Here is a 15,000-nt window from a genome sequence, read left to right on the forward strand (position 1 = left end):
TATATATATATATATATATATATATATATATATATATATATATATATATATATATATATATATATTTTTTTTTTTTTTTTTTTTTTTTTTTTTTTTTTTTTTTTTTCAGTGTCATTATTGATACAAGACGCACTCTCGGCAAACATATTTTGCAGTCAAACCAACCAGCCATATAGACTCTCTTTTTATGAAAGACGGCCTCTGGCCAAGGGCAACCAAGATTTTAATTAAAAAATGTCCACTTAAATTATAGTTACCATAGCAATGCCATATCAAATAACAGAGGATAACAGAGGAGACCTCTCTTGAAAGAGCTCATAGGGAGACATAAATACAAAAGTAGGCAGGGAGTTCCAGAGTTTACCACAGAAAGGGATGAGTGATTGAGAATACTGGTTAACTCTAGCATTAGAGAGGTGGGGGAGACATGCAGTTAGCAAGATCAGATCAGTTTGCATGAAAATAGAGGTAGAAGATAGCAAGAGATGCAACATTGCGGCGATGATGAGAGAGGGTTAAAGACAGTGAATTAGAAGAGAGGAGCTGATAAAAGGAAAAGCTTTTGATTTCACCTTGTCTAAAACAGCTGTGAGTGGAACCCATACCCATAAGTGAAGCATACTCCATACATGGACAGATAAGGCCCCTGTACAGAGTTAACAGTTGGGAGGAAAAGAAAAACTAGCGGAGACAACTCAGAACACCTAATTTCTTCTTGCTTCAGCTAGAAATAAGTTGTGAAGTTTCCACTTTAGATTGTAAGTAAAGGACAGACGGAGGATGATCAGCATAGAAGAAAGGGACAGTCGAGTGTCACTAACAAAGAGGGGATGCTGAGTTGATAAATGGAGGAATTGAGTTTTAAAGCCATTGAACAATACTAGTTTTGCTCTGCCCCAATCACAAAATTTTAGAAAGATCAGGTCAGGCGTTCTGTGGCTTCTCTGCCTGAGCTGTTTAGTTCCTGAAGGGTTGGAGGTCTCAGACAAGATGTGGAAAAGTGTAGGGTGGTATGATCAGCGTAGGAGTGAATAAGACAGCTCAGTGGTGAATGATAGGATTATAGTGGGTGACAAGATAGAACTCTAATGAACACCACTGTAAATAGATTTATGAGAAGAACAGTGACCATCTACCACATCAGCAATAGAACGGTCAGAAAGGAAATCCTTCTGAAAGTCTAGCCAGGGCATGGAAAACATCACTGTGAATTATCGTAATGGGTAACATGAAGTCGTAGGGTGAAGAAGAGGAAGGAACAAGCCCTGAATCATCCAAGGTTGATTTTTAGCAATGGTTTAAGCGAAGGGTTCTACTTTAGATTTAGATGAGATGTCAGTGGTCCCATCATGCTGAAATAAAGGAGGAAAGACGAAGAAACAAACTTACTGGGGACGTGTTTAGCTAGGTGCCAGAAGACACAAGGGGAGTTAGATATTGAAAGATTTTGAAGCTTTATATTAATGAAAGAATTTTTGGCTAGTTGGGGAACAGACTTGGCAAGATTCCAGACAGTAATATAAAGTGCAGGTGATTCAGGTGATGGAACGCTTAAGTACCTTTTGTTTGACACCTCTCTATCATGTATAGCACGAGAACAGGCTGTGTTAAACTAAGGTTTGGAAGGTTTAGGTCAAATAAAGAAAGTGAGGAATGTACGCCTCCATGCCAGACACTACCACCCCTGTTACGCGCCCAGCACACAGAAATGGATCTCTAACATGAAAGAAGTAGTCATTCCAAGGAAAATCAAAATCATTCCTCCTCAGGGACACCTTCCCCCACAATTAGCAGGGGCAAAACGCCAGAGGTACCACAGCTTTGGGGGATTCTGAGAGAAATTAGAGCGATAGGACAAGATACAGATATGAGATTATAATCGGAGTAGCCCAATGGAGAAAATAGGGTGACAGCATAAGCAGAGGCATTAGAGGTGAGGAAAAGGTCAGGAATGTTGGGCGGATCTCCAAGACGGTCAGGAATACGAGTAGGGTGTCAGGAATACGAGTAGGATTTTTTTTATAGTTGGAGAAGTTAGGTGAGAGGTATACAGCACAGATAAATTTTGTTTGAGAGTGACTCTGTAGTCGTAGTCAGATGGTAGAAAATTCGGAGGACGCAAGAGCGTGAGCACGAGAGAAGGTTAAGTCGTTGCGAACATAGACACAACATCCGGCTATGTAATGAAAATGAAGATAGAGAAAGTAGGAGAGAGCAGAAAAGGGGCTACTGTCAGTTGGCCCAAACAACTGAGAGGTGGTGTTCTATAGATTGATTTATAAGGCCGTGATCGTTACAGAAGTTAATAAAGAAAAGTTGAGGGGGGGTCAAGATACATAGAGTCATTATCAGAAGAGCAGTCCTACCTGGGGACATTTGTAGTCCCCTCCCCAGATGGGGACTCCGAGGCTGGTGCAGAAGTCACCATGTCTAATTTAGAATTTTGAATAAAGAGTGTACTTGTAATTAGTTGCAGGTAGTTTTTTTTTTTTTTTTTTTTTTTATGAAGGAAGAGTTGTCTTTAGAGGGCAGGCTGTGACTGCCCTTTTGTGTTATGAGATACACAGGGAAACATTCAGTGATGTCACAGCTGGGTTACTGATGAGTTCACTGCACCTCCTGATCCAGTGCTTCAGGCCTCACTGGGAGCAATAATATTTTCAGAAAACGCAAGCCATAGAAAAAAAAAGATCATTACTTTAACCCATGTGAAAATAATGGAGACCTCCAAGGGTAATGGGGTGCAATACATGTTTGTATATATCTAATTTTTAGTCATCGGAATGAATAAAGATAAAGAGTGCATCGAAAAGGAAGGAAGTGAAACAAAAATCACGAACTACAGTGACTGAGACCACAAAATTATAGATTGCATCGAAATGGAAGAAAAATAAACAGAAAACATGAACTATAACAAGCAACACTTACAGCATAAAAAATTAACCAAGATGAACGCTGCCAAGGTCTGGGACACCCTGTCTGCTCCTGTATTTCCCTCTACTTTTGATTTCAACTGTTTCAAGAGGGCAATTTCAAGACACTTCTGAATTTTGGGTAACCCTTTCGACTACACTCAGTGGGGCTGGCATCTTCACTGGATTTCTTTTGATTCCCAAGGCCACAGTCCCGTCTTTCATAAATAAATTATAGAAATAACTTCAGATCCACGTGCAAGTCCCTGAATGTACTCATCCTGTAAATGAAAATTTCCAATGTTCCATAAATTTTTGAACAATGAATCATTAGCTTGTTGCGCCCGAAACCCAGCCAGCATGACAAGACTCGCCTCACTCTCTTGTCTGGCAGTCCTACTTGTGTACTACTTGCCAGTATTTGTGTGTTTCACTAATGTTCTGTGTCCACATCTCTGGCCTCCTAACATTTTTCTGCTGTGAAAAGGACTGCCAGCTTCTTGCTCACTAACAATCACTCATGATGCTGAGACACGGATACAAATAGTAAGAAACAGCTGAAAATACAGATATATCCTCGTAAACCACAATTCCTACCCCACACAGGATGAGGTAAAGGTTCAGAAGTGCTCGAACACACCCCTTATGAAACATATATCAGTTTCGCTGCGAAATTAATCATGTCCAGTAATATTTCAATACATTTTCAGGTTACAATATTCAGGTATGTATCCAATGATGGTAAACGACACCACTGTGACCTTCATATGCAATGTATGACTGCTTGCTGTATTCTCCTGCATTACGAAATTATTCACTCCACACCGAAATTTACAAATGAGACTGATCACTTCTGATCCAGCTGATTTGAGTGTTATCCGCAGTCGCGTGTCCACCCGCTATCAAGTGCTCGGCGGCGAGCGGTCGATGCACTCAGACTTGTCCCACCCTGAAGAAAGTGGCCGCGTTGTGTGATGGAGAGAACTGCGGGTGCTGTTTCTCTCCACGTGAGTATGCACTCTAAGTAGACTAGTTTTTACCATAATTCAGTCTTTCCACTTAGAGTCGTAAGTGAGGAGGCCGCGGGGTCTCTCTCATCCCCTTGTTCTGTCCATCTCCCTAATGCAAGACTTAACCAATATTCACAATTTTTCAATGTTTTAATACATCATCAACACACTTTAGATTTTTCCCTCCCTGCACCACTGCACAGTGAAGTGGCGTCACCGTAAAGGCTTAAATAACTCAATCGACTGCCCCCAGCGTGCGCGGTCAAGAAAAGCTGCTCGGACCTGGGAGGGCGGTGTGCCAAGACTTGCTCCGATGGTCAGGTGGAGGTGGACGGCGACCGTTGTGAGGGCGAGAGATGCAAGTGTTGTGTCAAACCTCGTAAGTACATTATAAACCCCATACGTACACTATAAACCCCAATAGTGCACTCGGGAGATTGAGAGGTAAGAGTTCTGATGCTTAGCGTGGGGAGGACAACCGCAACTCTTTAGTAAAGCATTTGACAAGGTACCCCATCAAAGGCTCCTGAGAAAGGTTAGGGTACACGGGATAGATGGGAAGGTGTTAGGCTGGATAGGGTCATGGCTTGGTAACAGGCGACAGAGAGTGGTAATAAACGGCTCGAAATCCGAGTGGAGTCATGTAATTAGTGGGGTGCCACAGGGATCAGTATTAGGGCCATTGTTATTTCTAATATATATCAATGACTTGGATAGTGGAATTAGTAGTGATGTTAGTAAATTTGCGGATGACACAAAGATAGGTAGATTAATTAGGTCAGAGTCGGATGCCATCGCCTTGCAGGCAGATTTATATAGAATGAATGAATGGACGGATGGATGGCAAATGCAATTTAATATCAATAAATGCAAAGTGCTTAGCGTAGGTAGAGGAAACCCACACAATAGGTACACATTAAACAACCAAACTCTGGTAGGTACAGGGTACGAGAAAGATTTAGGAGTTATAGTTAGCTCTGAACTCCGTCTAGGGAAACAATGCATAGAAGCCAGAAACAGGGCAAATAGGGTACGCCGGAAGTAATATTAAAGTTATACTTGGTGCTGGTCAGACCTCATCTAGACTACGCTGTGCAGTTCTGGTCCCCACATTACAAGAAAGATATAGGTCTATTAGAATCAGTACAGAGGAGAATGACTAAAAGGATACAGGGGATGAGGAGTATTCCTTACGAGGCGAGGTTGAAGGTGTTAAATTTACATTCTCTAGAGAGACGTAGGTTAAGAGGGGACCTGATAGAAGTCTTTAAGTGGTATAAGGGTTATAACAAGGGGGATGTAAGCAAAATTCTTAGGATCAGCAACCAGGGTAGAACAAGAAATAACGGGTTCAAGCTTGAAAAATTTAGGTTTAGGAAGGAGATAGGAAAAAATTGGTTCTGAAATAGAGTGGTAGATGAGTGGAACGGACTCAGTAATCATGTAGTTAGTGCTAGGACACTAGAGAGCTTTAAGAGAAGATTAGACAAGTTTATGGATGGGGATAATAGATGGAAATAGGTAGGTATATTTCACGTATAAGCCTGGTCGCTTCTTGCAGCTTCCCTTATTTCTTATGTTCTTAACTCATCATCAGTATAATGCACTCACTTTAGATCTTGAACTTCGGTAGTTTCTTGTTTGTTTGTGTCTGTCCATCTATTTCCATCTCTCTCTCTCTCTCTCTCTCTCTCTCTCTCTCTCTCTCTCTCTCTCTCTCTCTCTCTCTCTCTCTCTCTCTCTCTCTCTCTCTCTCTCTCTCTCTCTCTCTCTGTCCACTATATGTACATCAGAATTACTTAACCATTATTATGTCACATAGCTCAAAGTCTATAGCTTTATAATTTGTCTAACTGTGAAAAAATTTAACTAAAATTTCCCTGACTGAGAAAGGCCACAATAACTCCTCTTTCAGTATTCTGAGATATATTGTTCTCTCATTACGTATATTTTCATAGATTAATGTGATGATTAACCGGTTTCTCATGGGAGTCTTCCCTGTTAATGATCAAGAATATTTCTAATCTGTCATCAGATCAGTAAAATCACCCTCAAACACCCGTGTAACTTCAGGTAGAGCCTTTTGAAACTAGTCGGGACGCAGCGCTGAAGTGTTTCAAAATATGTTCCCCTGCTTAACTGCTGTCTTGCCACATGTCAGGGATCCAGCTGGAAATAAGTGATGAAACCTTGGTGGTCTATCCCTGCGGCAGTCAACATTATCTATACCATGTGTTTTATGTATGAATTAAGCTGGATTAACTCTAATGGCCTATGCTTCTGAGAGCAATATATATATATATATATATATATATATATATATATATATATATATATATATATATATATATATATATATATATATATATATATATATATATATATATATATATATATATATATATATATATATATATATATATATATATATACATTTCCCTCGATCAATATCCCTCTTACATAAAAAAATGTTTCATGTGTAGGAAATAAGCTGGACTAACTCTTATCATATAAATTCAATCAGTCAATCAATTAACATTCCCACAGAGTGCAACCCTAAATCCAAGTGCACGAAAAAGGGCGGCTACTGTGCCTTCAGCTGTCCTGACCCCGACCTGGAGCTAGATCTGTGCGACGATGGCTGCAAATGTTGCTTCCCTCCCCGTAAGTTGACATCAAATAGAGTAACACTGATAGCGTAGGACCTGTAAGTGACTGCAACTTGTGACAGTGTGTACGTAGTCTTCTGGGGTGAGAGGATGAATTTGTGCGAAACAATTATTTTTTGCCTCTCCGTGAGTTGTCACCAGATAACATAACACTAATAGCACAAGATTTTTGTGGGTGGCTATGGCTTGTGGAAATGTGTAGTGAGTGGACCCTGCTTTACTCATACACTAGGTAGTTCTCCCTGGTCACGAGTGATAGTTAATCATAATAGTAAATGACAACACTATTTACAGTTTTTTTTTTTTTTCTTCGCTCTTCTTGACATGTTTGAAACTTTTAATCGTCTCGTAATTTACTTTCTCATTTTTTTTACTAATCACACTCTGTGCTTGCTTTGTATTTTCCCTTCTTAAGACTTGAATTCTTTCAAAAGGGATGCCTCAAGAAATTTCAGCCTTTTCAGCCTTTTGGCTCTTCTTCTTTAAGGACTGGCACCTCAGTGCGCCTTTTTTTTTATAGAGAAATTTCGTTGCCTCTGGCCAGTACCCCTCTTCCATTAAAAAATCATTATAGTGACGCTGGAGTGGGCGACCTCTTTTTTTTTTTTTTTTTTTTGTGTGTGTGTGTATGTGTCAAGACGGCAGGCAGTGTTTCGTCCTGCCGAAATGCAATTTCCGAAGTGTCCAAGCTGGGTGAACGGAGGGTGTGGTGCTCACAGGACGCTGCTTGTGGTGCTGAGCATGTCTAGGTGTCGGGGAGGCAAACAAGCGCCTCTCATCACGTCTCGGTGGAGAAAAGTTCCTGTGTGGGAGGTTGGGAGTGTACGAGTGGGTGGCAAGTCCGGCTGAGCTACTAAAGCTGTTTGTGTTGAGAGAGAGAGAGAGAGAGAGAGAGAGAGAGAGAGAGAGAGAGAGAGAGAGAGAGAGAGAGAGAGAGAGAGAGAGAGAGAGAGAGAGAATACAAATGTTTCCACTTAAGTGAAGGTCCATGGTGTCTGTCTGAACGAAGGTCCGCGGCGTCTGTCTGAGTGAAGGTCCGCAGCGTCTGTCTGAGTGAAGGTCCGCGGCGTCTGTCTGAGTGAAGGTCCGCGGCGTCTGTCTGAGTGAAGGTCCGTGGCATCTGTCTAAGTGAAGGCCCGTGACGTCTGTCTGAGTGAAGGTCCGTGGCGTCTGTCTGAGTGAAGGTCCGTGGCGTCTGTCTGAGTGAAGGTCCGTGGCGTCTGTCTGAGTGAAGGCCCGTGACGTCTGTCTGAGTGAAGGTCCGTGGCGTCTGTCTGAGTGAAGGCCCGTGACGTCTGTCTGAGTGAAGGTCCGTGGCGTCTGTCTCTCTTATTAATGAGCAAAAATGTTCGGGAAAACGAATGTCGTGTACTCGTAATTGGAAACTTTCAAGAATCTAGACTTCAAAGCAACAATAAATGCGTGTTTCTCAAAGATAGAAAGCTATAAGACGGCTGGAACATGCGTTTGGTTTACTAATCAGATCTCAATCAGTGCCCTCTTCAACACAAACTGTCTTCAACACAAATCTTTCTGGGAGAATTAGGAACGCGCAGTGCATTCTTCTGATGCTTGTGTAGTGCTGGTGTGTGCGACGGGAATACCTACTTATACACTCCGTGACGCAATGAATTTCGTTTTTTTTTTTTTTTTTTTTTTTTTTAAGAATACAGCATAGTTTATTTTCATAATGAAGTGAACACAAAATACTATACAGGGAATCTTGTTATCTGTATCCCAGTGTTTCTTAACCTTGGGTACTGAAATAGAGGGTGTGCTAGGAAATGCTGCACATATGGAGGGCACAGTGTCAGTGTTCTTTGCAAGGGATGCAAATGCTTATATATATATATATATATATATATATATATATATATATATATATATATATATATATATATATATATATATATATATATATATATATATATATATACTTATGACAGTAGCCCCTTTCTGTTCCCTCCTACTTTCTCTATCCTCATTTTCGATCCAAAGCTGGATGTTGCGTTTAAGTGCGCAATGACTTAACCTGCTCTCATGCCCACGCTCTTGAATCTTCAGAGTTTTCTACCATCTGCCTACGACTACAGAGTCACTCTTTAACTAAATTTATCTGTGCTGTATACCTCTCACCTAACTCCTCTGACTATAAGAAATTCTTTGACTACTTAACTTCCAAAGTGGAGCACATTCTGACCCTCTTCCCTTTTGCAGAGATCTCCATTCTTGGAGACTTCAATGTTCACCACCAGCTTTGGCTTTCCTCTCCCTTCACTGACCATCCTGGTGAACTAGCCTTCAACTTTGTTATCCTCCACGACCTAGACCAATTCGTGCAACACCCTACTCGTAGTCCTGACTGTCTTGGAGATACGCCCAACATTCTTGACCTTTTCCTGACCTCTAATCCTTCTGCTTATGCTGTCACCCTTTCTTCTCCGTTGGGCTCCTCCGATCACAATCTCATATCTGTATCTTGTCCTATTGCTTCAATCCCTTCTCAGGATCCCCCTAAGCGAAGGTGCCTCTGGCGTTTTGCCTCTGCTAGTTGGGAGGACCTGAGGAAGTACTTTGCTGATTTCCCTTGGAATGACTACTGCTTCCGTGTCAGAGACCCGTCTTTGTGTGCCAAGCACATAACAGAGGTGATAGTGTCTGGCATGGAGGCGTACATTCCTCACTCTTTTTCTTGAACTAAACCTTCCAAACCTTGGTTTAACACAGCTTGTTCTCGTGCTATACATGATAGAGAGGTGGCCCAGAAAATGTACTTAAGCTTTCCATCACCAGAATCTCATGCACTTTATATTTCTGCCCGGAACCATGCCAAGTCTGTTTTCCAACTAGCCAAAAACTCCTTCATTAACAGAAAGTGTCAAAACCTTTCAAGATCTAACTCCCCTCGTGACTTCTGGCATCTAACCAAAAATATCTCCAATAACTTTGCTTCTTCTTCTTTCCCTCCTTTATTTCAACCAGATGGCACCACTGCTATCACATTTATTTCTAAAGCTAAAGAAGAGTCAAACCTTTGCTAAAAACTTTACCTTGGACGATTCTGGGCTTGTTCCTCCCTGTCTTCCACCCTCTGACTACTTCATGCTACCTATTAAAATTTTTCGCAATGATGTTTTCCATGCCCTTGCTGGCCTAAACCCTCGGAAGACTTATGGACCTGATGGGGTCCCTCCTATTGTTCTCCGAAACTGTGCCTCCGTGCTTGCACCTTGCCTAGTCAGACTCTTTCAGCTCTGTCAACATTTACCTTTCCTTCTTGCTTTAAGTTTGCCTACATTCAGCCTGTTCCTAAAAAGGGTGACCGTTCTAATCCCTCAAACTACCGTCCTATTGCTCTAATCTCCTGCCTATCTAAAATTGTTGAATCTATCCTCAACAGGAAGATTCTTAAACATCTAACACTTCACAACCTTCTATCTGATTGCCAGTATGGGATCCGTCAAAGCCGCTCTACTGGTGATCTTTTGGCTTTCCTTACTGAGTCTTGGTCATCTTTTAGAGATTTTGGTGAAACTTTTGCTGTTGCCTTAGACATATCAAATGCTTTTGATAGAGTCTGGCACAAAGCTTTGATTTCCAAACTACCCTCCTACGGCTTCTATCATTCTCTCTGTAACTTCACCTCAAGTTTCCTTTCTGACTGTTCTATTGCTGCTGTCATAGACAGTGATTGTTCTTCTACTAAATCTATTAACAGTGGTGTTCCTCAGGGTTCTGTCCTATCATCCACTCTCTTCTTATTATTCATTAATGATCTTCTAAACCAAACTTCTTGTCCCATCCACTCCTACGCTGATGATACCACCCTGCACTTTTCCACGTCTTTTCATAGACGTCCAACCCTTCAGGAAGTAAACATTTCACGCAGGGAAGCCACAGAACGCTTGACTTCTGATCTTTCTAAAATTTCTGATTGGGGCAGAGCAAACTTGGTATTGTTCAATGCCTCAAAAACTCAATTTCTCCATCTATCAACTCGACACAACCTTCCAGACAACTATCCTCTCTTCTTCAATGACACTCAACTGTCCCCCTCTTCTACACTGAACATCCTCGGTCTGTCCTTTACTTATAATCTGAACTGGAAACTTCACATCTCATCTGTTGCTAGAACAGCTTCTATGAAGTTAGGTGTTCTGAGACGTGTCCGCCAGTTTTTCTCACCCCCCCAGCTGCTAACTCTGTACAAGGGCCTTATCTGTCCATGCATGGAGTATGCTTCACATGTCAGGGGGGGTTCCACTCATACTGCTCTTCTAGACAGGGTGGAATCAAAAGCTTTTCGTCTCATCAACTCCTCTTCTCTGACTGACTGTCTTCAGCCTCTCTCTCATCGCCGCAATGTTGCATCTCTAGCTATCTTCTACCGCTATTTTCATACTCACTGCTCTTCTGATCTTGCTAACTAGATGCCTCCCCTCCTCCAGCGGCCTCGCTGCACAAGACTTTCTTCTTTTTCTCATCCCTATTCTATCCACCTCTCTAAAGCAAGAGTTAACCAGTATTCTCATTCATTCATCCCTTTCTCTGGTAAACTCTGGAACTCCCTGCCTGCTTCTGTATTTCGACCTTCCTATGACTTGAATTCCTTCAAGAGGGAGGTTTCAAGACGCTTATCCTTCAATTTTTGACTACCACTTTGGACCCTTTTATGGGACTGGCATTTCAGTGGGCTTTTTTTTTTTTTTTATTGAACTTGTTTTCCTTGGCCAGTGTCCCTCCTACATAAAAAAATATATATATATATATATATATATATATATATATATATATATATATATATATATATATATATATATATATATATATATATATATATATATATATATATATATATATATATATACTGCTGATTTAGCATTTTCCACCATCATGCTACAGTGCAATAACACATTTGAAAATGAGGTTAAAGTTTATCAAATGAAAAGTACACACGTAAAATATATATATATATATATATATATATATATATATATATATATATATATATATATATATATATATATATATATATATATATATATATATATATATATATATATATATATATATATATATATATATATATATATATATATATATATTTTTTTTTTTTTTTTTTTTTTTTTTTTTTTTTTTTTTTTTTTTACGTGTGTACTTTTCATTTGATAAACTTTAACCTGATTTTCAAATATGTTATTGCACTGTAGCATGATGGTGGAAAATACTAAATCTGAAGTCATTCTAGACTTTGGCAGGAAGACTGTGTCGCTAAGCTTTGTGGTGCATGTTAGGGGTGCTGGCCTGCCTAGACCTGACTACTAGAGTTGCTGAGGTGAAAGGTTGAGAAATACTGGTGTACAGTATGTAATAAGAGCAGTACTGAAAGACTTTCTTCTCTTTCTCCCAGGCAAATGTAAGGACAACACAAATTGCGAGAATGAAAAAGGAGTCTGCATCACCAACTGTCCCAATGGGAGAAGTAGCTTCCTGGTGAGGAGTATCGTATCCGACTGTGATGGGGATGACTGCACCTGCTGTAAACATAAACGTAAGTTGATAAACCTGGGTTGTAGACTTAAAAGTTTGTATGTATAGTCAGAACCAAACGTTTGTCCAGGTGCCATATTCTCTTCCACTTATCCAAACGGTTTACTTTGATCATCTCTCGCTATCTTCTACCACTTTCTCCACGGTAACGGATCTTCTGATCTCGCTAATTGCATGCCCTCTCTCCTCTTGCGGCCTTGATGCATAAGAGTTTCTACTTCCTCCAATCCCTCTTCCGTCCACCTCTCTAATGTAAGAGTTAAACAGTATTCTCAGCCTTTCACCCTTTTCCTGATAAAGTCTGGAACTCCCTGCCTGTAGCTGTATTTTTCCCTTCCTATGAGCTCTTTCAAGAGGAAGGTTTCAAGACACTTATCCTCCAATTTTGGATAATTATTCGGCTTTCTTCTTTAGGGACTGGCACCTCAATGGGTCTTCTTTTAATTTTTTTTTATGTCTGAAGCCAGTGCCCCTCTTACATAATAAGAAATATCGTGAGTCCTCTGATGTGCTTGTCGCATTACAAGATCTGACAACTCGAAGATTTGACAGAGAGGGAAGAAGCTTAACTCAGTGTAAGTGAAGGGTGCAGGTTATTTCACTTCTGACCGTAACTGTACGTAAGTGTCCTTAACAAATTATGTTGCTGGAGTTTTTATACCCTCTGGGTATAAAACCTGTGCTGTTTTAGAGCATAAGACTATGAGAAAAAAGAGAAGCTACAAGAAGTCTGCAACAACCCTTCTATTTCCAAATATCGTTCTCATCCATAAATCTGTCTAAATCTCTCTGTTTTAAAGCTCGTGATTACTGAGTCTTTTCAATTAATCTACCAGTCTTTTTGAAAGCCAGTTCTTTCCTATTTCTTATTTTCTATCTAACTTTATCGAGCTTGAACTCATATCATCTTGTCCTGTACTGATTACTGACCCTAAGAATTTTGCTGGTCACTCTTTGGTTTCCCTCTGCATGTTTTACTTTCCTCTCTTATTTATTTTTTTTTTCAACTTGTATGACACGCCTGGCTGTTTGGATGCCACAGCGTGCTCTAAGTTAATCTCCCTCAAAATATCACTAATTTTTAGCCTCAAGGCTAGGCTTTTAAATAATAGAATATTTTCTGTTACCGTTGTGTTCTTAACTTTTTGACTTTAGTACAAATTTCATAAAGGGTGAGCTGAAAGTCAAGTTTCCTGGACATATCATTAATGTTTAGCTTCTCTTAAGAGTTCTGAACAGTATGTAAAAGAGTTCTGAACAGTATATAATAAGTTTTTTGATGCGCATCTAATCCAAACTTCTTGTCTTTGATAATATAAATTTCATTTCATTTCGGCTAGGTTTTCAGAATTCCATAAGAATTTTGGCCATGTACACAACTTACTGAATTGTTTGCTGCCGTTTAAAGCAGTTTTTTTTTCTCTCTCTCTCTCTTTTTTTTTTTTTTTTCTCTTTTTTTTTTTTTTTCTTCTTTTTTTTATCCCGTTCAGCAACGGCGGGTAGCTACACACGGTGTTCAGCGAGGCCATGGGAGGGCAGGGGTAACGTACTCGTATAGCTTCGGCAATGTACCAGACACATTGTTTATTTCCTCAATCAGTATGGTCATAGTGCACCCCGCGTGGATGACGTCCTCTAAAGAGTTCTTTTTTTATGTAAGAATTGTACTGGAAAAGGAATTTTTAAAAAATGCCCATTAAGCCAGACCCCGAAGAGAAATGGCTAAAAGGATTATCTAAAGTTCGAGGTGTCTTGAAAGTCATAGGAAGGGGCAAATACAGAAGCAGACAGGGAGATCCACAGTTTACCAGTGAAAGAAATGAAAAGAATGCGAATACTGGTTAACTCTTTCATTTAGGAAGTGGGCAGAATAGGCGTGAGAGGAAGTAAAAAGTTTTGTGCAGCGAGGCAACGGGTGGAGGGGTGACATGCAGTTAGCAAGATCAGAAGAGCAGTTAGCGTGACTTCCAAAAAATTACAGGCAACCGATTCTTCTCTACATTATAACATGCACCACTACCACCACCACCACCTCACCATCATCATCATCACCACCATGTCTAATTCCATCAGATTATCGAGGTCTCCCAGTCTTCTCGTTCCTCACACAGCTGTCACTCAGCAAGATTTCATCTTTTTTTCCATCTCACTCCCTGTCTCCCAAACCTTACTTCGCCTTCCCAAGGATACCGTTTCGTTATTCAAATTGCCCCTCTAATATTTGTTCAGTACCGCATATATCTATCGCTATTTATCTGTCCATCTACTATTTATTATGTATGTATCCATTTTATTTCTGTTCCACCACAGACTGTGAACAAAAGTCTGGCTGCTCAAACAAGGGCGGCTTTTGTACAGAGTCGTGTCCTGACGAGAACAAAGTGGAAGGCTTGTGCTTCGGTACTGATTGCGTGTGTTGCCTCTCCCCCAGTAAGTGCATCAAATCTTTTCGAATGAACTGTAAATATTGAGAAGTAAATTATTTAGTGTTCGATGATATCTATCTTAACTTTGCCGTAGATTAATTACAGATGCAATTATTGCTAATGACCAACAACAACAACAACAACAACAACAACAACAACAATAACAACAACAACAACACTTGCTGCAACTTCTGTTTTTACTGCTGCGATGAGAACTTAAGAACATAAGGCAACTGCAACTGGCCGGATGAGCTACACACGGCTATCCACACACCACACAACATAAGAACATAAGAAAATAATAGCTGTAAGAAACCATCAGTTCTACACGTGATAGTCCCTGCATGGAACATGTCTACCTACCTATTTCAACATACCCTTATCTAGAAATCTGTTTTATCTTCTTTTAAAAAATCCCAGTGACTCAGTGCCT

At 40.3% G+C, this 15,000-nt stretch overlaps 1 protein-coding gene across 1 annotated transcript in view; it reads left to right on the plus strand.

Annotated features, from left to right (window-relative positions):
* Positions 1–15,000, plus strand: part of LOC135092788 (balbiani ring protein 3-like) — a 109,530-nt gene that overhangs the window by 73,335 nt on the left and 21,195 nt on the right. The window contains exons 20-24 of the mRNA XM_063991469.1: positions 3,797–3,919; positions 4,176–4,301; positions 6,470–6,586; positions 12,002–12,142; positions 14,452–14,571. Of these exons, the coding sequence (XP_063847539.1) occupies positions 3,797–3,919; positions 4,176–4,301; positions 6,470–6,586; positions 12,002–12,142; positions 14,452–14,571 (627 nt within the window). The remainder of the gene's footprint in view (positions 1–3,796; positions 3,920–4,175; positions 4,302–6,469; positions 6,587–12,001; positions 12,143–14,451; positions 14,572–15,000) is intronic.

This window comes from Scylla paramamosain, chromosome 41 (assembly GCF_035594125.1).
Source record: "Scylla paramamosain isolate STU-SP2022 chromosome 41, ASM3559412v1, whole genome shotgun sequence".
Lineage (NCBI taxonomy): Eukaryota > Metazoa > Arthropoda > Malacostraca > Decapoda > Portunidae > Scylla > Scylla paramamosain.